Here is a 25,689-nt window from a genome sequence, read left to right on the forward strand (position 1 = left end):
CTTGCTAAGAAAACAGAAAAACGAAAATGAGTCACAGCCGATAATAATCCAAAGGTAATTTTTTGACCCACATGCAATTGCTCAAAGCTTTATGTAATGTTCAATCAAAAAAGGACCATATATTCATCACTCACCCAAAAACTTTATTGGCTCGCTTTCAATAAATAGTGCAAAATAAAAGCGACAATGCAATTATGCACAGGAAATACTATTACAGCAGTCAAATCTAAATGATACGTTCGTGAGTACTTTGAAAACCTTAAAGATGAACACAACAGTCTTGTTGTTCCGTTATTGGTGGTGTTAAAAAAAAAAAAAAATCACTCCATTTTAGAATTAATTTAACTCTCCTGGAAAAGCACATATGACACAATGGACGTTTTTAAAGCTTTGTTAGGAATGATTGAAAATCAAGCCAAAAAAAAATAAAACAAATAAAGTGCATTTGTCAATACTGCGTTTGCATTTCTTTATCAGGCTACTTTAACAAAAAGCTGCAAAAAAATGTGCTTACATTTGCTACATTTCTGTCCTGTTCCTCCATTATCAAACGCGAGTGCACAAAAATGGATGGCTCAACGTGATGTGGACCACAATCACCTCAGAGATTCAAGTTCAATATCCAAGTCCAAAAACACACAAGTAACAGTGTGCACTTTCCCTTCTGCAACACACCTGTTGTTCTCCTAAAGGGCGATGTTTTCCCGATTCCAAATAACATCTGTCAGGTGTTCAGGCAACTTTGGTTTTTGACAGTTCAAATAAAATCACAAAGTGGAAAAATCCATACATTTCACATTCGTGGATGAGCCGTCAGCATGTCCCAAAAATTAGCATTCGGCACCTTTGGGCAGCGGAATGCTTATAACTGTGTATAATCTTTTTAACATTTGTATATAAATTTTAAGAAACACAAAATGAACAATATGATGACAATTCTTTTTTTTTTTTACATTCTTCACTAATGTTGAGGCCAATTTGTCTTGTAATTCCACTGTGCTCCTCAGGAGGCAATAGTGAGCTCGCATGCCAAGAAGGCTACATATGGAGAACATATTCCGTCATTGTTTTCGATCAGGGATTAGCGGTGAACCACTATAGTCTTTTTTTCCTAATCGAACAAATTAGGTGGGGTTGTTAAGACTCTTTTCTGTGGCGTCTTAAATTTACAGTACATATTCATTTTCATTTGAGAGAGTTTAGCGGTTTAATGAGGTAGATTTAAATCTTTATTTTTTTTAAACAAATTGGATGTTGTTCTGAGCTGTGAAAAATATTGTGTTCAACCATTAGAGGTTCCATTGTAAATCAACTCTTACGGACAGTAGTATTAAGTAAAAACTAGGGGCGCTGGATCACTGCTGCCCCCTGTTGACTTGGGGTGCAAAATATAACACACCTCATGACAGATCCTTAGCGAAAAACATACACATTGTCCGAGGTGTGCCGTTTAAAAGGAAGTATGGCTGTCTTGGCGAGTAGCACACTAACCTTTTGCAACACCGCGTTGGCTACAAGACCGTGTTGGCACAACAAGGCGACACGGAGCAATCTTCCGGCACTTCAATACGCGAGGTAGCAAAGGTTTATACATTGTCATGTTTCTATTCTACCTGTTTGGTTCCAATCTCCACAACAGTGTTGCTAAGATGCCACAGGCATCTCATTCTATCCTTTGGCACCGATAGCAACCTCTCTTGGGTTGTATTCTGAAAAACGTGGGCTCAGGACGGTACCTTCCTAGGGTGGTCCCGGTCAAGCATGGCTAAGTCGTCGCGGGGCTGAGAAATGTTTCTACTCTTTGACGTCTCTGATGGTCGACAGCTGGGCGGCGGTCTTCTTGACGCGCAGGGCGGTGAGGCGGGCGGCGGGGTTGGCGTACCAGCACTCCCTCATTAGCTTGCCTATCACGCGCAGAGCCTAGCTTGTCAACACAGTACAGAGACAGACATTAAGCACAGCTGTTCAATTGAGTTAGGGATTTGGCGCCACCTTGTGGCAGCAAAGGGATGTACAGAAGGAGCACAAATCTCACCTCACAACTCTGCCACTGATTTGGAATGTTTGGTCGCAGTTTTTGCTCGCACACCACCTTCCTCATGTCGTCCACAGACGGATCTGAAGGCACCAGGTCATAGTAAGGCAGCTGGAAATCCTCGTGAAGTCCTGCGTGAAAATATTTTCCATTGATGCTTGACAAGGAAAAGTTGAATGTGACAATGGCAGAAATCACGGCACCTCTGACTGAACATCTCCTGGCCAGTTCCCAAAACACAAGACCCAACGCGTAGATATCAGCCCGCTTGAACGACTCAAAGTTGCTCATATTGATGCTCTCGTCCAAGATTTCAGGAGACATGTACCTGCAGAAGACAACAGGACTTGGCTTTATTTTTCTGGGAGTTAAAGATGAAGCAAAGTTCCATCCATCCATTTTCTTGACTGGGTACTGTTGTAAAAGTGCCTGTTCACTGACGTATGGCCAACCTCTTGGTTCCAACTCGATGGTTGGTGGGGATATCTATGCTGTTGGTGCCAGAGTCGTGTTTTACGGCCAAGCCCAAATCGGCGATGACCGCCGTGCCGTTCTTCTTCACCAAGACGTTTTTCGACTTCAGGTCTCTGTGCGCGATGGCTGGCTTCCCTGCAGACAGACCAGAACATGTACAGATATGTATATGTGTTTGTACAGTAGATTTGTGTGGATAGCTAGCTAGCTAGACTTACCCTGTGTGCCAACGATCTCCATGTGGAGATGAGCCAGACCGCCAGCTACAGACAGAGCGATGACTACCATGCTCTCCACCGACACGGTGTACCAGTTGAGGTAATCGAACAACGAGCCGTGCTCGTGGTACTCCGACACCAACCACAGTTGTGTCCACGAGCCGTTATCTGGAACACACAGACGTACGTGAGCAATAGAAAGCCAGCAGCTACTTTTAATTTTAGCTCTCCAAACTCCATCATCATAACCACCATGCAGTTGCTTATTGAGTTGAAGTGTTTATGAAAATGAAAAATTTCACATGCCACTAGAGGGAGCCAGACACTACCTTTGTTGTCAGCCGCAATGAAGCCCAGGATGTTGTCATGTCTGAGCATGACTGTCTGATAAATCTCGGCCTCGCGGAACCAGGACCTCTCGTCCCTTGAGGAGAAGATCTTGACAGCCACGTCTTCCCCTCGCCACTTTCCTCTCCAAACCTCACCGAAGCGGCCTTTCCCGATGCTCTCCTGAAGAACGATGGTCCGGGCTATTGTTCGCTGCACCAGCAGCGGAAGCCCTGATAAAGTTAAAGTCCCAATGATCCTCGTCACACACACATCTGGGGGTGGTGAAATTTGTCCTCTGCATTTAACCCATCCCCATGTGATTTTGATCCATCCCCTGGGGGAGAGGGGAGCAGTGAGCAGCTGCGGTGCCGCGCTCGGGAATCATTTGGTGATCTAACCCCCCAATTCCAACCCTTAATGCTGAGTGCCAAGCAGGGAGGCAATGGGTCCCATTTTTATAGTCTTTGGTATGACCCGGCCGGGGTTTGAACCCACAACCTTCCACTCTCAGGGCGGACACTCTACTACTAGGCCACTGAGCTGGTGAAAACAAACAAAAAATTTAAAACTAAAATCGAAAAACCTCAAGTCAAGACGAATATTGTAAGAGAAGCTTACCTGATCCCGAGCCGGAGGTGCTCATGTCGTAGATGAGGTCTTTGAGACATTTGTCGGGAGACATGAGCATGTGTTCATCAAGGGCTTCCTCCGGCTCGTGTTTGCGCGCCCGGCTGTAGACGCAGTGCTGGCGCTGCACCAGCAACGCTCCCAGCGCGACGCCAATGCACAGCAGGCAAGAGGGCACCACGATCACAGCGACCAACTGCAGCCGGCTGCTGTCGCCGCTTTCCAAAGGCCTCTCTGTCCACCAATGGCAAGGCAAGTTTAGCGATAGCCAAAACACGTGCTAAAACATGCTGATGGCCCAACGTGCACTTGAACTCCATCACAATTTCCCAACACATTTTCAGCCTTTTACCTAAATACTAAACAAGCTGCTGTCCAACACGCTCATGTGTTGGAACATCTCGATGTACCCTTGTCCGAGTTAATGACTTTAAGTATGTTAATTCCAAGATTAGTGTTTAGAACAGGTTTGATACGTTTACATTAAAACCACATTAACTTCAGTACTCAAACACCACTGCCAATTCAGCCCAAGATCTTCAACCCAATCAACTGGGTCCAAAATAATGAACCCAACCTTGGGTAAAAACTAATCCAAACAGTTTCTATTGGTTGCTTTTGTCTAACTGCAGGTGAAATTAATCCCTTTCAACCATCATCGACCATTCACTTGGACTGACAGTTTTATTAATAGATGTGTGTGTGTGTGTGTGTGTGTGTGTGTGTGTGTGTGTGTGTGTGTGTGTGTGTGTGTGTGTGTGCGTGCGTGCGCGCGTGTGCGTGTGAGAGAGATGGTTCTAAACACAGTCGCCCAGGCTGTGCCAGCGCTGTTATGTCACAGGATCTAAGTGGGATCAGCATCAAGCTCGTCTCGCCGGGGCCACAATGAGTGGGAAATCCCGCAGCGATTGACTTCCCGGGCAAGGACGCCAACAAACCACCATAAGCAATTTATTATCTAGCGATATTTTTGCCGCAGCAGACGCGAGCGACATCTGTAAATATGTGTTGACAGTCGCAATTTTTGTCCAGCAGCAAGGGCAGTATGTCACATCTGATTTTCTATTGAATGCATAGCAATGATTCAATTTGAGCATTGTTTATTATCAGAAAAATTCTTGCGTTTAGTTCCCCTTTTCACTTAAGTGGACGTTTTTAATATGGTCTGACCCTTACAGATTTTTCGCAGGCTGATTGATTCCAGTAATTGGCGGAAAATCTCAATACCCGATTAATTGACCAATTATTTTAAAAAAAATTATATAATGAATAAAATAATTATATTCTTGTTCCCTTACAATAACGTCTCGTAATGATGGTCGCGAACGTACCGGGCTGTAAGCGCAACGTCTCGTTATTACAGAAGTCGCTGAAGCAGCAGTTCCTCTTGGAGACGTTGGGGGAGCTATAGCAGAAGACCTGACCTCTCATCTGGGACGGCGACAGACACGATTTGAGGGTCTCCTCTCGGCCGTCCACCAGCATCACCGAGTTCCAGCAGGCGCCGTCGCCCGACGTCTCGCATACTTGGCTGTCGCACAGCTGGCACACGCATTTGAGACCTGCGAGAAAAACGGGAAACAATCGCAAGCAGGATCTGACAAAAAGGCAAATAAATAAATAAACAAACTTGGGTCAATTTGAAGCGCATTTGTATCAATTTTTTGGGGGGATTCAATTTTGTTTTGTTGAATTTATTTAAAACACTGAATATGTATTGTTAGTTTTATGTTGTTGTTTTTTGTTGGCTCTTGCTGGGAAGCAGACCTGTTACGCAACGGCGGTCGTGTAAAGCGGCGGCGGTGTTGGCTGCTGCTGCTGCTGTGGAGGAATACAAGTAATGCCTCTTAGTTTAACACCCACCTAATCTCATGTTCCGCTTGGAGCTGCTGTCAGGCTTTGTTTGACAAGTCCCGCCCGTGATGGACGCATGCTGTCATTTCATTCAACTGGACATGTTCAATGAAGCAATGAATGATTCGGTAGAAGTTTCAAATTTGAGCAACTCGATGTTGGAAAAACATCCGACATGCGACGTGATTGTTAAATATTGCGATATTGAAATTGGCAAATTTCACAAAAAAATAATTTTATCTTACTTTTGCTAAATGAACACTTATTTTCTGTTGCTCTCTGCTTGTGTTAGAATGATCCCTGCTACCACATTCCTAGAAAATCACAATTTCCCATTACGGGTGATATATTTTTCCAACAGGCCAGAAGACTACTCCTCGTGGTCCTTGGAGGCTGGCTGTTGTGTGTGGTGACCCCTGACCTACATACGCTTCTCCTATTGGATAACAGTGCACATTTGAGTTTGCATCTGATTGGTCCAAGTTAGAAGATAACCAAAAACGTCACGTACCATATGAAAGTATTCATTTGTATTCAAATTGACAGCTTGAGATTTGCAACCATTTTTGCAGCACACGCGTGTCTATTTGAAACATGCTGGCGATATGCAAAGAATCCAACACACAAAAATGCAAACGTCACTTCTTCTAATTCTGTGGTTTGACCTCATCAACTTTGAATTGCATTTTATTTGCCCAAAGGAGTTCAAAAACTCATCAAAATCCATCCGACGGTTGCCAGGCAACAACTCAGGTCAAGAGCAAGTAAACAATTAAGGAAAATGAAAGATGTGAGACTGACAAGATTATTAAACTGAATGGAACGAGCTAGTCAGATATGGAATGGGAACGTGTGAGGTTTATTTGTGTCTTGGTAGTAGGACAAAACTGTGTACTGGTAGATCGATTTGATTAGTAATTATAAATAAATAGTAAATAAATAAATAAACATCTATCTATCCATCCATCCATCCATCCATCCATCCATCCATCCATCCATCCATCCATCCATCCATCCATCCATCCATCCATCCATCCATCCATCCATCCATCCATCCATCCATCCATCCATCTATCTATATATGCAGACGATGGGTAGATGGGTGTATATATATTTAAATATGAAACTGTCAGTTAGTCAATCTTCAAATGGCAAAGCTATCCCACTTCCTTGACACCGATAACCTCTCACTTGAAGGTTTCCAATTAAACGCTCTTGCCAACAGTAGCGCTGCTGTCAGCGTCAGTTGAGGAAAAACGCACTAGTGACTCTCAGTCAACATCGGGTAACTTATGTTAAATATTGATGAATGTTCCGTTCAGCTACAGTAAAAGCAAAATAACAAATCCTCTGGTGTACAGTAGAGTGCCGTCGATTAACAGGACACAACATTAGGCGATTGTTACTTTTGAAACACTTAATGGTTTAAGACAGCAAAGGTCATGCTTGTACGTGAGTCATACACACTAAAAAAAAAAAAACATGGTGCCCTCCAGCGTGTGTGTGTTTGTGTGTGTGTGGTACCTGCAGTCAGCTGCGCCACACACAGCAAAATCCACACCGTGTGAAGGATCTGCTCGGCGGGTCGAGTCATAGCAAGGACCGCATGGGCTCCCTTCTCACACTGCTGTTCTGCTCACTCCACGCGGTCGGCACGTACACATTGAGACACACACAGACACACACACACACTAATGAGAGGAGGAAAGTGTGCGACGCAATGAGCGAGAGCTTTGCAGCCCTCCCCTGCAGGGAGAGAAAGTAAGAGGATTACACAAACTCACACCACTGATGGAGACATGTGAAGCGCGCACGCACACACACACACAACCATGTGTTTGTGTGGATGTGGCCACTTGATTGACTGCTCTATTTGGAACATGCAACACCCCTAAAAAATATTTTGAATTTTTTTTTTTTTTTTATAAAACTAATATTGGTAGTTTTGGTAAAAAATAAATAAATCTATATCTATATAGATATATAAAAAACAGAATTTGTTTTAAAGCAAAAGCTGCAAATAATATTGTATTGCATGTGATTTCTTTTTGAGGTGGTGGGGGGTGCACATCTAACTGTGAACATGTGTTTCCTAGCAACCCGTTACAGCTCATTAAATGCAGTAGACATACTATATTTGGACACCACGTACAATACGTTTGTGTGTTAAGACATTTTAACTCTGAGATAAAAAATGGAGATGGCACTGGAAGAGCACCCAGGTTCTTACGAGCGCCGTTAGAAATGCATTTAAAGTGGCTGCTTGTGTTTATCTAGTGTTAAGGCAATGTGTGTCACCTTGTAAAAAGCAATCATCCAATATTTTTATTTTTTTTTTGCTTATTCAGCAGGTAATTTCAGCAGAAGATACGCACCGGCACGCACTAAAAGAGCTCGACGGAAAAGGCGGGCACAGGGTTTTCTGAGCGAGGCGTGTGGGAGCATAATGGATTAAATGACACTGAATGTGATGACGGTCAAAAGTCCAAACAGCTGCTGATGCATATGTTGATAGCGGCTGGCCATTACTGGCCTCGAAACTCTTGTCAGATTCAGCTTCCATTCTGCGTCATTGAGTTCTGTATGTTCGCTTTTCCTGACACATTGAGGGAAATAATTTGTGAAAGTTGAAATGAGCAAAGCGTCAAGACAAATCAGACAGGTCATATACTTGTTTTCTATTTAATTAATAGAAACCACTAGCCGATATAAAATGTTAACGAAATTAAAAAAATAAAATAAAAAAAAAAGGTTGAAGTTTGACTTCTTGAACTTGACAATGCACATTAAGACAGTATAAAGGCAAATTTAAGAGTACAGGCCTCCATTAAGGGTGAAGGAGATGGCTAACCTCAGCATCACCTAGCAGATATTCTTGTGTTGTGCACAACTAAGACAAACAAAAAGAAGGGATTGAGAACTATACACCTGTTTGAAGGACTGCTGACATTGGAAGAGTGATGGACGCTTTTTTTTTGCAACAAGGCTAACAAACAAAGCCAAGAAAAAAAAAAAAAATTACTCGATGCGACCTCTTCTCCAAACTCAGGCGCAAAATCCAAAGCACTAACATCCAGGTTAACAGCAAAAATCCAGCTCCCAGATTGCTTCATATTGAATGTCCGGTTCCCAAGAGCTCGCTCAGCCATCTTTGGATGCCAAAATGTGTCTTTGAAAATAAATACAGGGCCGTGCCGCTATAAGGGCACGCTGAAGGGGCTGGGCGTGTTCATCTGGGAAGTACTGTAGCGCCTGTGACGGGGCGCCAGGTACGCTTAAATGTCTATTTTCATTTTGTCAAAGGAGCTGTTGATCTTTGTCAAAGTCTTTTTGATGCGTAGCGCCGTCAGTCGGGCCGACGGGTTCTGGTACCAGCACTCCTTCATCAGCTTTGCCATTGAGATTAAAGTCTGGGGGAAAAAATATTATATATTAATGACTGCAATATCTATGCTAAGATCATTTACCCTGTCTATGATGTTTCACATTACACGTTAGCATCAAGCTAACTTTTTTCGAAGAAATGATAGTTTCATTGAACATTTAGAAATAGGTTAAGCTCACTTTATTTTGAAGGTTTTATTAATAAAGAACATGGTTAATCACGAGAGTGTTTTTATGTTCTGGAATGACTCACCGGGTCCGAGAACCATCTGTTGGGTATGTTGGGCCTCTGCTGGTCCACACAGACCACTTTCTTCATATCCTCAAAACTGGGATCGCTTGGAACCACGTCGTGGAAAGGAGGCTTGTAGTCCTCAACGATGCCTATGGGAAGAGCACGTGTGAGACGCTCACAAATGAAGCAACGTGTGGTTCTTGCTGGACACCGAGAAGACGCACCATTGCTGACCGTCCTCCTGGCGATCTCCCACAGAACGAGGCCTAAGGCCCAGATGTCCACCCTCTTGTAGGACTCAAAGCAGTCCATCTGGATGGAGTCGTCCAGCACCTCGGGAGCCATGTAGCGCTTGGTACCTACTTTGGGATTGTTGCCCACATCCAGCTCGTTTGTGTCTTGGAAATGCATGACGGCCAAACCTTGAAGACAACAAGCGGCTTTTGTCAACAGGATGTAGAACATCTCGCCCAGATTGACATCATCTGATGTCATTCACGTGGGAGGAGCTCATCACAAATCAACCTGCTGAGCTTCTTTATGGAACAAATGGAACATTGGTGTTAGATTAAGTGCACTTCCGAATGTGTTTACAGCCAAAGCACAGGAGGAACATTAAGTGCTGCTTGTTTCTCTTAAATTAGGAACAAATGAGCCTTAAGCAGAAAGACGAGAGGAACCACATTAGATTTATTTCCTTCACTGCACGCGGTAAACAAAATCACGTTATCGGAGCTTGGGCTCCTCGGAGGTTAAAATGTCCTGACTCAGAGCAACCTCGCAAAGCTAAAATGGTCATGTGATCAGTGAGTCTGGATTTGAGATTCTTCCAGACTCATCAAATAAACAAATGGAGACCTTGAAAAAAAATTTTGTCTTCTTCTTACCGAGGTCGGCGATGCAACACTGGCCGTTTATTTTCACCAGGATGTTCTTGCTCTTGAGGTCCCGGTGGGCGATGGCCGGCTTGCCCTGGGTGCCGAAGATCTCCACGTGCAGATGGGCCAGGCCGCTGGCGATGGAGAGCGCCATGCGCAGGCAGCCGCACGCATCCAGCGTGCTCAGCTGCAGGTAGTCATACAGGGAGCCCATCTCGTGGTAGTGGGTGATGAGCCAAAGCTGCGTGCTGGAGTTGCGGGACGTCATGTCGGAGGCGATGAAGCCTGGAGGGGAGGAGAACACGAGAAGTCTTCAAGACGGTCGAGCAGGGTTGATTGATGATTGTCATCGGCGACCTACCAAGGATGTTTTCGTGTCTCAGCAGCACCGTGTTATAGATCTCGGTTTCTCTGAACCAGGACTTCTCGTCTCGGGACGAGAAGATCTTCACAGCAACACTCTCTCCTTGCCAATAGCCTCGCCACACTTCGCCGTAACGGCCCTTGCCTGGCATGAGCCAAAAATGGAAATTAGGAAATGATGTTGGCTCTCTAGTTTAATCCAGTTTCGATTTTTATGGGTTTGTAGATGAATAAAAATCGAAGACAGTATAAAAATGTCTTTTGCTTGGTAGGTAAAAAAGGGCTTTTATGCACCATGCTGCCTCTCACAGGTCAGTTTTAGTACTACATGTACATAACAAAAAATTGCTTTTTTTCCCATATAATAACTTTTGTGCTTTAGGAAATTGCATTCTACTACACTGCATTGTCGATTTGAATGTCCGGCCCTAATTTGATGTGTTCTCGATGTGTTTTATGACTTCCAAGAAGGCAATAACCATGCCCGGAGTACGTGCGTGCTTTAACTCTGCTGAGCGAATCCAACCGCGTCAGCTGTGAGACACTAATGTTCAACATGGAGGGTGTCGGGGGGTCGTATTGCTTCAGCGGTTGATTTCTGCTTCTTTTACTCATCATTGAAACAACAACAGTGGCCTGTCACCCAGACACTGGCCTTTGTTCATGTTGCAAGCCGTGCGATTTTGATGCATGTAAGAAGCAGACGGCGCGTTTAGAATTGTATGAGATGCACAGTTTGTTCCTTCTTATGGAGATTAAAACCTGGGGGAAAAAATGTACAGGGGACTGCTGCGGGCAAAAAGCATATCCACTATCGATTTTTTAACAGTTGTGAGGCTTCTCTTGTACTTTTTCATGTGTGTGTGTGTGGAGAGCCCCCCTCCCCCCCATTGTGCTGACGCGAAGGTCTCATTAAAATGAATGAGCGGGGCTGCATATTCTGGCGCAGACCTAATGTCAATAACAATACTCGCTCGCTTGGAGTGGGGTGGACACTCACCCACACACTCGTTGAGAGTGATTTGTCGAGCCACCGTCCTCTGAACCAGGAACGGAAGGCCGGAGCCGCTTCCCGAAGTGCATGAGTGATCCAGAAGATCCTGGGAATGAAAAAAAAAAAGACATAATAAATTGAGAGAAAAGAAGAGATTTGAGTATGAGGTTAAATGGGAAGTCAGAAGATGTATGCGCGTGAAGAGAGGGCGCCCTCTATTAAAACAAACAAGAGAAGTACATCCCCAGCCTCTTTTTTTTTTTCCTGTCCTTTCAGGTGTTGTGGCTGCTGGACATTCCAACTAATCCCTGGGCCAAGCTGCAAAACAAGGCGAGACTCTGCTAAGCCTTTTATTTTTAGCCGGGCAACAAGACACATGTAGTACCCGGCACCGCCACGGGAGGGCAGTGCTGAGTCGGCAGCAGAAGACAAATCAAAGCAGGAGACAAAGAGGGAAGAAAGAATACAACATGGGAGGCCGATGCCTCGCATTAACAGATTTATTATGGATGTGCTGTCTGCGAGTCAACTGGAATTACAAGATGGAAGATTGTGGCTGTAAAATAAAATCGTTTATAGGCTCTAAATAATAATGATTTGGCTCATGATGGTACCGCAAGATAAGAGTTAAATTAAAAAGTGGAAATGGGAGTTGTCCGCATTCAAGGATGTGAATCAATACGTGCAGATGTTAGTGAGGGAGATGATGAATAATAATGTTTTATTATCACAAGATTTCAACTACGCGATGGACTTGTTGGCACATTGGCAAGATATTTATTAGCGCGCTCTTTATTTGGCTGTGAAAGAAGGAGACAAAGTTACGCGCCGGCCTGTGCGACCGCATGACTCCGCCTAAACTCTGGATCCGTTTAGTGAAACCTCAAAACATAAACGGCGCTGTGCTAAAGGTCCCAATTTGCCGGCTGGGAGAGAACATTCCGAGCACAGACAGTAAAAATGACCCCGAGAAGGAAAACAAGCGTTGAATGGGGCTTTTCTCACCGAGAACAGAGAGGCTCTCTCTCAAGTCGGCGTACACAAACAAGACTGGGGTTGTTGCACAACACGGCTTAATCTATGTTTTAATCTTGTGCTGGAATTTTATAAACATGAGGGATTGAAAATATTACTCGACATGGACGCATCATTGCGACTCACCGCCAGCGTGCTCTCCCCCACGTTGGACGCAATGAGACCGTCGATGGTTCCGTATTCGGCATCCCGTGATGTCAATCTCTCCATCTGGTTGTGGTAGATGCGTCGGAACACCAGGATGGCGATGGCCGACAGGATGATCAGAACCAGGATGGGCGCCACGATGACAACGGCTAGCATGGTCACGCTGTAGTTGGAGAGCTCGTCGGCTGGCGGGAGGGGGGAGAAGAAAAATTGGAATTAAACAACATGAAAGGAGTGACTGCAGGGCTTTTCCACAGCATCAAACTAATCTTAGTTGCATGAAGTGAGCTATCAAGTGAAGCTCATCTCATGCGCCGTGGGAGGAAGACAGCAGGACACCGTCGAGCTGAATTTAGCTCTCTGTCTTGCTCACACTCCCCAGGTGGCTTCTAGCCTCAAGATAATGTCAGGAAGCAGACAAGACAGTGCGGGGGGCATGACTAAGTAATAGTCAAGCCCCCGCCCCCTACTCAGGGTCTCCATCATTTTGCTCCTGTGCTATATTTTTCCTCATGTCGCGAGAAACGTAGTAGAACACCTTTGACGGGAAGCTGGACGGTGCTGTTGAGGTTGCACAGGTGGCCGAAGCAGCATTCCACAATCTGGTCTCTGGAAGGCGGCGTCTTGCAGGTCATGGTGCTCTGCTCATAGACATTAAAGCAACCTTTCTGGTACATCAGAGAGCCGCCGTTGACGGTCAGGGAGGAGAAACACTGGCTGCCCATGCAGCGGTTCCCCGTGGCGCACGAGCTGCCCTCGCACACGCACTCGTGCTTCTCTTTGGCCAGGGGCTTCACTCCCTCTGGAAAAAGATTCATGCAGGGTTTGTTCAAATACGTTAAATTTACCAATATTTATTTCATTTTAACTATAAATTATGCAATTTAAAAAGAATCCAATTTATTTTATGAAAACAAAATATTTTACACGTGATTGTTTAATTCTATTTTTTATTATAATATTTAACCATTTATTAATAATTTAATTATAAAAAAAGGCAATTTATGAAAATTCAATTATTTTATCTAAACAAAATATTTAACAAGTGCTTATTTAATCATAACCATTGAAATAAATGAAAGGTACCTTTCCCCGGAGCTTGCAGCGTGACGTTCATGTTGCACAGATGGCCTTGGCAGCACTTGACGACGCGGGCCGGCGAGGGCGGCTCGGCGCAGGTGGCCCGGCCCACGTCGTCGTCCCTCAGGCAGCCCTTCTGTTGGATGGTGGCGCCGCCATCCTCCACCGTGAGCGAGGAGAAACAATGTTGGCCGGCGCAGCGCCGATGGGGCTGGCAGGCGGCGCCCTCGCATATGCACTCCTGCTCCCGGAGGGCCGGTCTGCCGGCGGACGCTTCCGCGTCTGATGGGTGCGAGCCGAGAGAAAGGCAGAGCGGCCATTAGCGCAATATCATCACTCTTCTATTATCCTAACCAGCATTCAATTAGACATGACAAGGGATCGGAGCTTTTTACCGGAGATACTTTTCTATTTAAAACGCAAACACCCACCTTGGTCGTCTCAACGGATTACAGCTATTTTATTACAGTGAGCCCCCGCCCGCCTGCCTATTCACTATTCACAAAATCATGAATACAGATAATTCTGCGAAGAGATCATACAGATAATTCAGTCTTCTCCATTTTCGTCTGTGTGAGTCAAGGTCTGGTTTGTGAGCACATGAATACCGTATTTGCCGGTGTATAGGTCGACTCGGTGTATAAGTCGACCCCCTAAAATTCGACGGAAATTTACGATTTTATGATATATCCTTTGTATAAGTCGAGCTCAATTGTTGCATTATTTTAAACTTCAAAATTCAATATGCGAAATTTATTGACGAAATGTGTTCAAATTCCGGGAGGCTGTGCGCATGCGGCTGTTTATAAGCACCGCGGAGGAGATCGCGGAGCCTCATTCGACTTCCAGTGGCCGGCGAGCTCGCGCACGCCACCCGGCACCAACGGGAGGCCGGAAATAGCTCCAAGCCGAGCGGATCGGCACTTTATAAGCACCGCGGAGGAGATCGCGGAGCCTCACTCGACTTCCAGCGGCCGGCGAGCTCGCGCACCCGCCCGGCACATCCGGGAGGCCGTGCGCACGTGCCAAGTGGCCGAAAATAGCCCCCGCCGAGTGGATCGGCTGTTTATAAGCACCGCGGAGGAGATCGCTGAGCCTCATTCGACTTCCAGCGGGCCGCGCACTCGCGCATGCCGCCCGGTTCAAATTTTCTAAGTGCAACGCACAATGAGATGCATGAGAAACGGCCTTGGTTACCATCACATTTGAAGCGATGAATACGAAGTTAAATTTTATGACTCGGTGTATAAGTCGAGGTCGATTTTTTTCGGTCGATTTTGAATCGAAAAAGGTCGACCAATACACCGGCAAATACGGTAACTAAAATCCTGCAATTAGCCTTAATTTGGTTTTAAATATGCAAGTCTTCGCCGGGCAGGGGTGGCTCTACTCTAGTGGATGAGGGGCTAAGGGCCACCCCAGAAAAAGAGGAAAAACTAAACTATTTGCTGTGTCACCTTTGACAGAAAGCGAAAAAGTGTTCAAAATAAGTGACAAAGCAGCCCAGGCATCCTTCAATTGTTTTGTAACGTTCCGATAACCGATTAATCGGTTGATTAACTTAAAAATAAATGAATCAATTAACGCTTTTTTGGTGCCTCATAACTTACCACAGTAAAGTTAAAGGCGGACTGTTTAAGATCATTTTGGCAGTAAAAATCTGTCAAATGTCATGACATGAATCTTTTAGCCGATTTTGGCCGATCTACTATTAGCCGATCAATCAGATGCAATTTTCCAGCTCACCTTTAACATGCTGCTGCAGAGACAGGTTCATGTTGCACAGATCTCCGTAGCAGCACTCCACCAGCAACTCGGGAGTCGGCGGCGTAGAGCACTTTCCTTCTTCACTACCCACAATGCATCCCTTCCGAAACTCCTGAGTCCCGTTGAGCAAGGACACCGAGGTGAAGCACCGCAGGCCAAAACAGTGGTCGCCTCCGCCGCAGGACGACCTGTCGCACAAGCACTGCGAGCGCCTGATGTCGCCTTCAGCTGTACGGACGACAGACATTTTATTGTTTCATTGGCTTTGACAGAAAAAAACCCACTGTTTTCGCAGCATCGGAAATGTGCGCACCGCTGCAGTTGTCGAAAATAACTGCGAGACAGCGGATTAGACGGAGCCGGGAGGGAGAAGGGGGGAGACGTGCTTGAATGATCAGTCTGTGCATGCAAGCTGCTCGAGGGCCACTCAGACAGACATGGAGGCTGCCTCTGTGTTTTGACTGACAAACCCAGTGTCTATAGTTAGCTAAATGCAAGGGAATCATGCCCGTTAATCCAGAAGCCCCCCCCCCGCCCCGGCTCCTTCAATCTGAGGTGAAAAACTGTAAAAGAGAAGAGGGGACATCCTTACCTTCCAAGCTTGTGCAGGGAGGGACCAAAAGGATCACAATCAAAAGAAACATGTGGCCGGCTGTCATTTTCGACCTGCATGTTTGGGGAGACACAAACACAACGTTTACTACCGGTGTCCGAAATACACGAGAACATTTTCGGAGGCCTCGTGACAAGACGGTGTCAGAAAGCGTCACTTTCGACAGGCAATTTGCAGCGGGACGCGCTCTGGTGTTTTTTCGGCAAGAGTCAAAACCAAGTTTCAAAAATGTAAAGTGGGACTCGTGCCTCGCTGTTGTCCTGGCAACAAGGCATGAGTGGCAAGCAATGGGGAGACTGGTGCTTGCTTATTGGCTGCCTGGGTCCTGGTGCATAAGTGTGTGTGTGTGTGTGTGTGTTGATGCATGTGTGTTGGAGGGACGGGTGTGTGTGTGTGTATGTGTGTGTGTGTGTGTGTGGGGGGGGGGGGGGGGGGGGCGCAGACGTGAGAGGAGGAGGCAAGCACTGTGGGGAGAATTAGCGTGGGTGCCCAAATAATGTCTGTCCTCTTTGGAGGGCTGCAGACGATCTAATCCTTCAATTTTTAATGCGGCTGTAGTAATGTCGGCAGACGGCGGGCGGGCGGACACTTGTTTGTTCCTCCTTCCGCTCCACGTCGCAACCCTTTCTCTCAAAACATTTTTGTAATGACACAATACAAAACCCACCTGCTCCAAGCTTTTGCAGCAACCTCCCAGACATAAATGATTAAGTACGTCATGTTAACATTATCTTAGCTAACAGTGGGCCACTCGCGCAGGCCACATGCTGCTCCTTTAATCAGAGTACAAAACGGGGATAATCGGTCTGACCGGGGGAGGGGGGGGGGGGGGGGGGTTTCTCAATGGGGAGGTGTAAAGCGAGGTATAGCCAGGGGGCAACCGGGGGACAGTGGGTCAGAGCAGGGGCAGAGAATTGGGAGCAGCCGCACAGGGAGGGAGGGAGGTGGGACAAAGAGGTGTCTGGTGTCAGTACCCGGGGTGGGAGGGGGGACACGTTTGTGACGGCTGTCTGGCGCTGCAATCATGTCAAACGTCATCATGAATATTTCCATTTTGATTGTTATATGTCGCATCATTGCGTCTTTTCCTGCTGTCAGTAAAAGCTGCATTTTTTTTGGTGGTATCATGCGAGCTGTAACAAGGCGGGCCGGGCTGCCTGGTGCTCACATGTCAGGGCATTCCACAAAGCGAGACGGGGGTGTGAGATTTCACACTCGACAATGTCTGGCAAGTATTTTGTAAGGCTCATGGGGCGATGGCAGGTTTTAACGTTGGGATTTTCAGAATTGGGACGCGTCATGGCCATGCAGCGAATAGTGACTCACTCACAGTTGATTCATCTGGAACTCACCTCACTCAGCTAAGTGAACAAAACGCCGAAGGCGTCACTTAATGGCCTTGATTAGCGCACGTCAATGATTTGCTGCGCTTTTGCTTTACATTTCGCAAAGGGGAAAAAAAAAACATTAATGGAGCATTGAGAATACAATAGCTCTTTTTCAATGAGTTAGCATGTTGCTACGCTAAAGCTCTCGGGGGTTGCGTACATGTGCGTGCGGAGACGTCTATTATTGAGTTCTCCGGTCGGGCTGTGTTGAAAATGTGACGGGGAAGCCATGGGTGTGTTCTCGTCGACGCGTCTTTCATCGTTACCGAGCAGAAACCCGCCGGAGGGAATCTGCCGGAAAAAAATGTTGACGCCGTTGAAGATTCAGATCAGACAATTGGATGTTTATTCCAAACAAGATGTTATTTTAAGAGAGGCATCAAATGGACACTCGGAATCTGATAACAACATTGAAAACTTTTTTTTTTTTTTGCTGACTCGAACAACTTGGGACATTTCGTGTGTTTTAACACGTTTGGCTACAGATTGAAGAGTACAAAGGAGGAGCAGAAAGACATTAATATTGCCAGCGTGTAAAATGTGTTTGCTTTCACTCCTGTTGAACGCTTGCAAGTTTTTCAATGTTCCCTACGGAAGGTAGGAAGGCCCTTTCCAAGTCATCCCACATCAAGTGGTAGATTGAAATACTCCAAAGTGATGTTTTGAAAGCGAAAATAGATGCTAGGTTATGTGTATGCAAGACCGGCAAAATGGAGGTAATGACGAGCGATGGTGTTGCAGTGAGTTTGGGAGGGGTCGGGATGCTGGATTGGACGCCCTGCAGGAGCTGCTGAGTCATCATGCTGGCAACGAAAAAAAGAGGGGAGACGAGAGGCGCAATCTGCGTCGGAGCTGGCAGCCTGGCACAGTCAGCATGGCACAAAAAAAAAAAAAAGCCGGCCGGCGAGGAAACTGCATCAAACTGCAGCGAGGAGATTCAGACGGCGGACCGACGTGCGCAGACGGATGGCGAACAGTCGAGCCCGCGACGACGGCGAGACGATAACAAATTATCTGCGCCGACACCCGCCAACCTATTTAAGCACGTCCTTCCGGGCAGCGCCATCTAGGTCACCTCGCGTCTCCAACGTGAGAAGATACTAAGTGCTGTGGCGCTTTGCTTTTCTGGCTGGCGGCCACGCTACAACATAATGAGAACTCAGCAGTCCTGCGAGGTCACCGCTTTGCAACGCCGAGCGGGAACAGTTGCTCGGTCACAATGCGGCAAAGCGGGAACCGGGGGATCTTGACTGGCGGGCTGTCAAGATTGGCCCGTGTGGAAATGAGCTCACGGACGTCGGGGCCTCTGGCTGACGCACGCTCAATTACGATTCTCGGCAGCGGAAGAATCTGTTCCATCAAACTCGTCCAGCTGCTTCTACATCCAAAATGTTTAAACTGTTTTCCTCATCAGTACATTGAGATCATTTGTTGCCATTACTCAACTTTTGAAACTAATTCACAAAATTAGCTGGAAAGTAAATCAAGTCTAAATAATAAATCCATTTTTTTTTTTTTTTAAATGTCACAATTATTTTTAATTTCCGATTTCGCGGACCACCTGCAATACCGCCACGGAACACTAGATGGGCGCTGACCACCGCTTGACACCCCCTGGTTTAAAGTGACCCAAATTGGCTGAAATAGAAAAATCGGCGCTGGGTCTAAAAGGGTATCTGACTAGCAACTTGGACTTAGCTAATGACCACGTTGACCCTCCGCTGCGATTGTGTGCGTGAGAGAAACGTGGCTAAAGAAGTCAAGCAAAGCTCATTAACCTTTTGGACGTAGGCCTCATCAAATAGGGATAAAAGGGCTCCTTATGCGGGGCCCTGGAAAGGATTTTGGAATAAGCCCAGTCCGGTCGAGGCCTGGCAGTATCTTAGCAGCTGCTTCGTTTTTGCAATGTGCGGAATGTCATCATATGAGTTTTCCATCCCGCTCGCGTCGTTTACATTGGCAAAGCAATTTTAAAAAGTGACGGTAAGTTTTTTTTTTTTTTGGGTTCTCAGCTCGCTGACGCGCAAAGTCGGAGCGAAAGGTTATACGGTGCGGTGATTAAGACACCGTTAACGAGCTGTGGTCGCCACGGCAGCTGGACTTTTCACACAGCCATCAAAACATTTTCAAGCGCCAATTCAAACACGCTCTTTACGGCCCTTCGCAATCTTTGCCGGCGAAGGAATGCACAAACACTCCAAAAAGAACGTTTTGCCGAGCTCCCTGGCCCGGAGTGCCGCTCTTCTCAAAAGCAAACCTCGCCTTGATTTGTGTTCCGGAGCAACCTTTTGGCAAAACGTCTCCTTGTCAAGGAGGGAAACTAAGGAAAGGACTGAAGAACAGGGGGCGGGGGGGATTTGGGGGGGTTCCTACCAGGCAACCCCTTGACCGCTGCGTTGATAATCAGCCGCCCAGCAAACGAGCGTGCGACAAAACGATAAAAGTGTCAACGGCGCAAAGCGGGCTTTTACGGCCCAGAATTCCCGAGCTAAAAAAGTTCACTGGGTCGTTGTAGCTCCTGAGCTTGTCACAACATCTAAAGGTTTTACAGCTTTTATTTACTTTACGCCCTGACCTTTGACTTTCACATGCTCGTAACACTCTGAATGGACTGGAGTGCAACAGTTAGCCAAAGATGGTTGCAAGTGATGACTTCAAGTTCAGCTATAAAGCGTCAATATCGAACATGGGACTCAAAACGTGCTGACTCGACTGAATCGGAATTTTTTTTTAGCAAATTGGGATTCAACGCTAAACGGTTTGCTTCACAAAGGACTACAGAAATCACAATTACTGTTGAGAAACTGAAAACGGAGTGTTTAAATCATTTTAAGCTAAACACTGGCTCTAAACACGATTATTAAAATGAATGTCGATTAATCGGCTAACCTCGACTGCGCTACACGGTACGCTAGCGGAAAATCGCCACAACTCATACCAAAAATATTCTCAGAATTTTCCCATCTGGATCGGTCCTCCAGCCAATCCCAGACCACTCATACCAAAGCTCCCAACTTACCAAATAGTGATCTAATAAGTGAAGCCAAGTGCTTGACTTCTCTGGTCTGTAAATGTAATCAGAGGGATGGAGCAAGTGGGCAAAGACGTGCACGTTGCCTCTTAGAAGCTGAGCGAGAGGACAAACGCACGAAGCCAGCCTTCCCGGAGTGTCTCCAGTGCAGACCAGAGGAGCCAAAGGCACTGCAGATCCACGTTGCAGTGCTTCGTAGCAGACAGTCTCCTCTCGGCTCCCCCTTCCCCCGCCACTCTTTATCCACATTTAAGAACACAGAAACCAAGACGATCAATAAGCCTGTGCGAAGCCACCGGCAGAGGGACAGATAGTCAAACAAGACCAGACTGGGGAGGAAGATTCTCTTTATCTCCGTGCAGCCCCCTCCTCGCCCCCCCATTGCTTCTCAACTTTGATTGTCAAGACTGCGGCACGACGAGACAGCTCAGGCTGATGCAATGTGTTTGGGCTAAAATTATACTGGAAAAAAAAAAACCCACTGAGGACAGAAGGCTTCTATTGTTAAAAAAAAAAAAAGAAGCTGGACAGTGCAGCCAATTCAACCCACATGCTGCGTTTCCACGCTCCTCATCTAATGCCAGCCGGCACCGACGCGAAGCAAACTTTCTGCAGAGTCAGCATCTAGCGTATACACAAACAGAATGTAAACAACGGCCAGATGCATGCGAGGCTCCCATTCCAAAAAAGGTCGTCTCTCCTTCTTCTCCTGCACACTGACGTGGAAGAGCGATGAGCTCCAGACTCTTGCGTAGACGTGAAGTCTATCTTGGTCTCATAACTGCGCTTCCCTTCTTAATGACAAAGTCTGTAACCTGATTTCACACATGCGCAGGCAGTACCCCAACCCCCACCATTCTCTGGTTTCTGGATCCGGCCACTCCACCCCGCCCCCCCAACTAGCATTAGCACATTGTTCCTATCTGACACTGCAGTCTACTTGTGGTACTTAAATGATTTAATTACTATCTTATACGTCTGAAGCCAAACTCCGCCTAGCGCTAATTTGCTACCTACAATCAGACCAAAGGAAGCATTTCAAAACCAGGGATCTGTGAAAACAACCTGTCCTCCCTCCTCCATTGTCTGGGTACCTGTCTGACTAGTCGGCAGGCCCGGCCCAGCCCGTCAGACGTCCTGCTATCAGACTAGCATCGGCTCACGTTCAGCGAGCCGAGGAGCCCAGACGGCAAGCGGCAGACTAAGAAGTTGTTGTCTGCGGATCATCGACCAAGCAAAATAGTCACAGTCTGGGGCTGATTTCTTTTGTTGGAAAAAAAAGAAGCTGATTTAATTGCGAACAATAGATATTTTCAGAAAGCTCACAGGGGAGAGTGAGAAGAAGGCCATCAAGACCGAGATGCTATTCAAACATCTGGGTTTTTGGGTTTGTCTTTGCGGTGGTTCACATATGCATATGAACTGGAAATTTAACTGTGCACCTTAGATAAATATTTTTTTTTATAAAGACACCTTAATTGTGAGGGCCTCTGGCTGATGATTCCTTTGCACGTCAAAGCGCTACATGTCTTGCTTGGGGGCAACCGCTATTCAAATGGAATCATGAGAAGCGACCAAACCGCGACTTGTTGAACTCATCTAAGACGCAAGAAAACATTGATGAAGTCGAAGGAGGACCTCCTTGATTTCATTTTTTGTCTAGCTAGCTAGAAAAGACAGCTAGATAACAAGCTAGCATCTTTTGTTTCAACTTCTACTTTTCTTTGTATTGTCTGGCAGTCTGGATCTGGTTTGGGGTCTCCAAAATGTTAACTGTATACCTCGTTTAAGCTCATCAGTTTTTGCTTTAAATGATGCATGTAGGCAATAATGAAAAGCTAAACCAATGAGTGATGACGCGTATCAAGTCAGCTCAGTCGACGTAAAACTCCAACTGACAAAGTATAGGAATTTATCCCAACAAAAAACTTAACGGCTAAAAGTGGGAAAAAATGGCCGACACTTAAGCCAAAGCCATTACTGATGACATGTTGTCCCTCAAGTATAGCTTCAAAGATCTTGAGTGTCTCATCCACGTTGTTTGGCAGAGACTTAAAAGCACTACATCAGATGTGTAATCAAGTATGAACACAATCAAGTAATCCCCAGACATACTTGATTAATGTGTTTGTCTGGCCGAGGTGGAGAAGGTGGCTCGCAGAGGAGGGGGTGCGCGGCGACGCAATGATGCTAACAGGCAATTCAAGCACTCCGGTGGGTGTGAGACGTTCGCACGTCTTTTAAGCTGCGCAATTATCTGGGAACGGTTGCAGTGAGAATCAACGCCTCCCAAATGAAGTCCTCGTCAGTGGGTCTATATGCCAATCCTGGTTTCCTCAAACTTTAGCGGTGACAGCTAATATGGGAAGGTGAATGGTGGTTTATTTCTTTGACATTGCTCGGCAACAAGATCAGGAAAATCCTGAGGATTTAAGTCAAACGTCAAACAAAATGTCATTAATTCAATTTACTAATTTGTCAATTAATTGATTAATAGTTGCACCTCTGGTAGGTCAATTTTGGGCATCGTATGTTCCAAAACCTTTGCCAATTAAGGCTTTATATTATTAGTACAATTTGATGAATTTTTCTTTATGAATTACGATTATTTTGGTTATGCTCACCGATTAACTAGCAACCAGTGCCTACAGGAGCTTAGTCTGGGGGGTTTTCCCCCCTGCATCTTCCTCATGTTTTTTTTCCTTTTTCATCAGAAATCAGGGCATTGTAGATGTTTTGGTATGTTGGGAACCCCTGTTGAAAATGCATGAGGTCTGTGCTCCAAAAATACATCCTATCAATTCATTTTTCATCTATAGGAGGAGCCAAGTGTGGTGTAAACCCCTTCACCCCCATCCCTGCAGGTCTGTGCGATTGTGATGTAAAAAAAAAAAAAAAAAAAAAAAAAAAAAAAAAAAGTGCTCAGCGTGGGATGACACACACGCACACGATCACGCAGAAACGACCCTCCCAAAGAGATCTGCTTGCATGACAATGCACTCGCGCGAGTCGCAACTTGTTGCCAACTTTAAAAAGCCGCATTATGGAATTAGAACGCTGCAAATGAAGCAGACTTGTTTTTCTAAGTTGTTTGGCCTGAGGTGTTCATTCAAAATATGTGGGGGAAAAATAAAAACTTGCCGAGTCGTGTTCGTGTGTACGTGACAACAAGCTTCGTGTTTTTACAGGCTTTCTGTAAGGCAAAATTCTTTAAGCTTTTTCCGAAAACTTCCCACCCACATACCAACATGGAAAATATAATCTCAAACTACGCCATTGGGGTACTCACCTCGTTGGAGCTTTGTCTCAAAGTGCTTCAAAAGGGGGTTGTCGAATGGACCAAGGCGTCCATCTCTTGGAGCCGTTCAGCGACAATAGCCAGTCTGTTTGCCCAAGTCCGAGACGCTGCGGCGGCGACGCGGCGCCAACATTTCTCCCCCTCCCGCAACCGCCACAACCACGTCCACTCCTCGCTCCGGCTTCGTCAAATTCACTTTTCACCTCGCTTCTCCGGTGTACAAGGGATAAACAACGGACAATTTTTGTTTCGTCTTTAAAACGCAATTCGCCTTTTACGTTGCAGTCGTCTGGAGTTCTCAAGTCACATAGAACGAAGGCGGCAAGAGAGGGAGGGGGAGTGGGAAGAGGAGGAGGAGAGGACGGGGGACACGGTGGTAAGCAAGAGCGAGTCAAACAGGAAGTTAGCTAAAGACTTGGTTACCCACAATACACAGCGAGAGAGCACGGATGACTTCCGTTAAAACCCTTTCGAAGTAAAACATGTTCCGCACGAACGTTTTCGAAATGAAAGCAAAGATTTTACCTAAACATTTAAAACTGACCTGAACTCAAAGATTAAATGTAAATAATGAATTCTAATAAAACGTAAGGGAGTTGTATTATCACGATCATAAATTACTAACTTAAATTAAAATTACTATATAGAAATAAAGTTGGTATAAACTAATATCACGAAACTGATCACATATAACAGATAAAAAACAAAGTAAACTAAGTGATTTGCACTTTTTAAAACAAACTGAAATGAGTCGTTAGGTTGCATAATTTAAGTCTCTTATTCTCAAAGGATACCGTAAAGATTGTTAAAATGTGTTCTTTGTTATCGTGTTTATCCAAAGCACTCTAGAAATTGATTACATTTAGGGCATCATGCTTCTTATAGATGACAAATGCAGTTGTGTTTTGTTGGCCTGCAGTTTAAGTGGATGTGAAATGGTGTAGGACAACAGAATGTAAATAGAAGTGCAAAAGCAATTAGAATACTAAGTAGACTTCAAGTGTGTATGTGCTCACCAGAGGACGCTGTTGCATTTAATCAGATCTAGAAAGCTCTGCGCCCCGGGAGCAAGCAACATTACAAACAATAAAGTAAAATTGGATTTATTCTATCATTCTGATTTTTATTTTCTTTATTGATGTATTTTTAGCCATTCAATTACTTTGAGTAGTAACTGTAATTTTGTTGTTGCTCATTGTTTTGCTTTTTATTGTTGCACTTTGAGCAAAAACAAAAAAAACCCGCAATGTAAACTAATTGCCTCAGCACATACTATGGATTTAATCATGACCGTTTAATAGCATATTTGTGCACACACACATCCTCATGTGGAAACTAGATATTGTTTGCTTTAGCTCACAGCTGGTCTCTGCCGTGTACCATTTTGAAGATGTCACTGACCTGTCAGAAAACCCAAATAAACCCCAACAAGAACACTACTGACACAAGACTATCCAGATGATGGCCAAAAGAGCACGCACATCCATGGTGTTCCCATCATCATATGCGGCGGAAAAATAAATACAGTCAAAGTTCCTTGCGGGGAAAAAAAATGATGACCGCATGAGGGGTGAAATCAATCTCAGCCTATTTGCGGCATCAATCACTTCTTTTGAAGACACAAGAAGACATTTTTAAAAAGTATTATAATACCCGCATTTCTGTGTAATTTGGTCCCAAAAGAGAATTTGAGTTTTATGTAACGTGATGAAACTGGAGTGGTTGGTCAAAGCTAAAACTGCCCTTTGCACTCCAGTTTTAAAATTTACTATTCTCAAGAATCATTACCCGATGAGAACACAGAAGAGCTCTCGCAAAACCTCGCATAAGAATTTTTGTCATGATTTGATATGTGGAGGATGATTAAAGTGGCACTATGGTTCAGGGCTGCTTTGATACCTCAGGGACTGGACAGATTGCTATTGAACGGAGAACTGA

At 45.5% G+C, this 25,689-nt stretch overlaps 2 protein-coding genes across 5 annotated transcripts; both read right to left on the reverse strand.

Annotated features, from left to right (window-relative positions):
- Positions 1-122: 122 nt before the first annotated feature.
- LOC125973563 (activin receptor type-1C) lies at positions 123-8,051 on the reverse strand. 3 transcript variants are annotated; one of them, XM_049727895.2, is made up of 9 exons: positions 7,063-8,051; positions 5,016-5,246; positions 3,676-3,918; positions 3,057-3,287; positions 2,728-2,895; positions 2,488-2,644; positions 2,239-2,363; positions 2,036-2,166; positions 123-1,920 (listed from the first exon to the last, which is right to left on the reverse strand). In XM_049727895.2, the coding sequence occupies exons 1-9, from the start codon at positions 7,130-7,132 to the stop codon at positions 1,795-1,797; spliced, it is 1,482 nt and encodes a 493-aa protein (XP_049583852.1). In that variant the 5' UTR covers positions 7,133-8,051; the 3' UTR covers positions 123-1,794. The 3 variants fall into 3 exon arrangements, with proteins under 3 accessions (XP_049583852.1, XP_049583851.1, XP_049583850.1); XM_049727894.1 differs by lacking the exon at positions 7,063-8,051 and adding exons at positions 5,548-5,633; positions 5,784-7,052 and having other exon boundaries at positions 2,036-2,363; XM_049727893.2 differs by having other exon boundaries at positions 2,036-2,363.
- A 153-nt stretch (positions 8,052-8,204) lies between these two features.
- Positions 8,205-24,157, reverse strand: LOC125973553 (activin receptor type-1). Of its 2 annotated transcripts, XM_049727866.2 has the most exons (12): positions 23,743-24,155; positions 16,014-16,087; positions 15,401-15,649; positions 13,661-13,936; positions 13,113-13,376; positions 12,554-12,759; positions 11,399-11,498; positions 10,397-10,543; positions 10,045-10,320; positions 9,382-9,579; positions 9,176-9,306; positions 8,205-8,948 (listed from the first exon to the last, which is right to left on the reverse strand). In XM_049727866.2, exons 2-12 carry the CDS (start codon positions 16,078-16,080, stop codon positions 8,814-8,816), a joined length of 2,049 nt encoding a protein of 682 aa, XP_049583823.1. In that variant the 5' UTR covers positions 16,081-16,087; positions 23,743-24,155; the 3' UTR covers positions 8,205-8,813. The 2 variants fall into 2 exon arrangements, with proteins under 2 accessions (XP_049583823.1, XP_049583822.1); XM_049727865.2 differs by having other exon boundaries at positions 9,176-9,579; positions 23,743-24,157.
- Positions 24,158-25,689: the final 1,532 nt, after the last annotated feature.

The sequence above is a fragment of the Syngnathus scovelli genome, chromosome 8 (assembly GCF_024217435.2).
Source record: "Syngnathus scovelli strain Florida chromosome 8, RoL_Ssco_1.2, whole genome shotgun sequence".
Taxonomy (NCBI): domain Eukaryota; kingdom Metazoa; phylum Chordata; class Actinopteri; order Syngnathiformes; family Syngnathidae; genus Syngnathus; species Syngnathus scovelli.

Bases quoted from the DNA above. Each gene is read 5' to 3' on its own strand.
- LOC125973563 (XM_049727893.2), bottom strand. From the start codon at position 7,132: ATGACTCGACCCGCCGAGCAGATCCTTCACACGGTGTGGATTTTGCTG. The intron at 2,364-2,487 runs GTTGGCCATACG...TGTCTTCTGCAG, and splicing joins CATCGAGTTGGAACCAAGAG to GTACATGTCTCCTGAAATCT. The intron at 1,921-2,035 runs GTGAGATTTGTG...TTGACAAGCTAG, and splicing joins ATCAGTGGCAGAGTTGTGAG to GCTCTGCGCGTGATAGGCAA.
- LOC125973553 (XM_049727865.2), bottom strand. From the start codon at position 16,080: ATGACAGCCGGCCACATGTTTCTTTTGATTGTGATCCTTTTGGTCCCT. The intron at 11,499-12,553 runs GTGAGTCGCAAT...TTTCATTCCCAG, and splicing joins TGGGGGAGAGCACGCTGGCG to GATCTTCTGGATCACTCATG. The intron at 10,321-10,396 runs GTAGGTCGCCGA...CCTCCCCTCCAG, and splicing joins GAGACACGAAAACATCCTTG to GCTTCATCGCCTCCGACATG.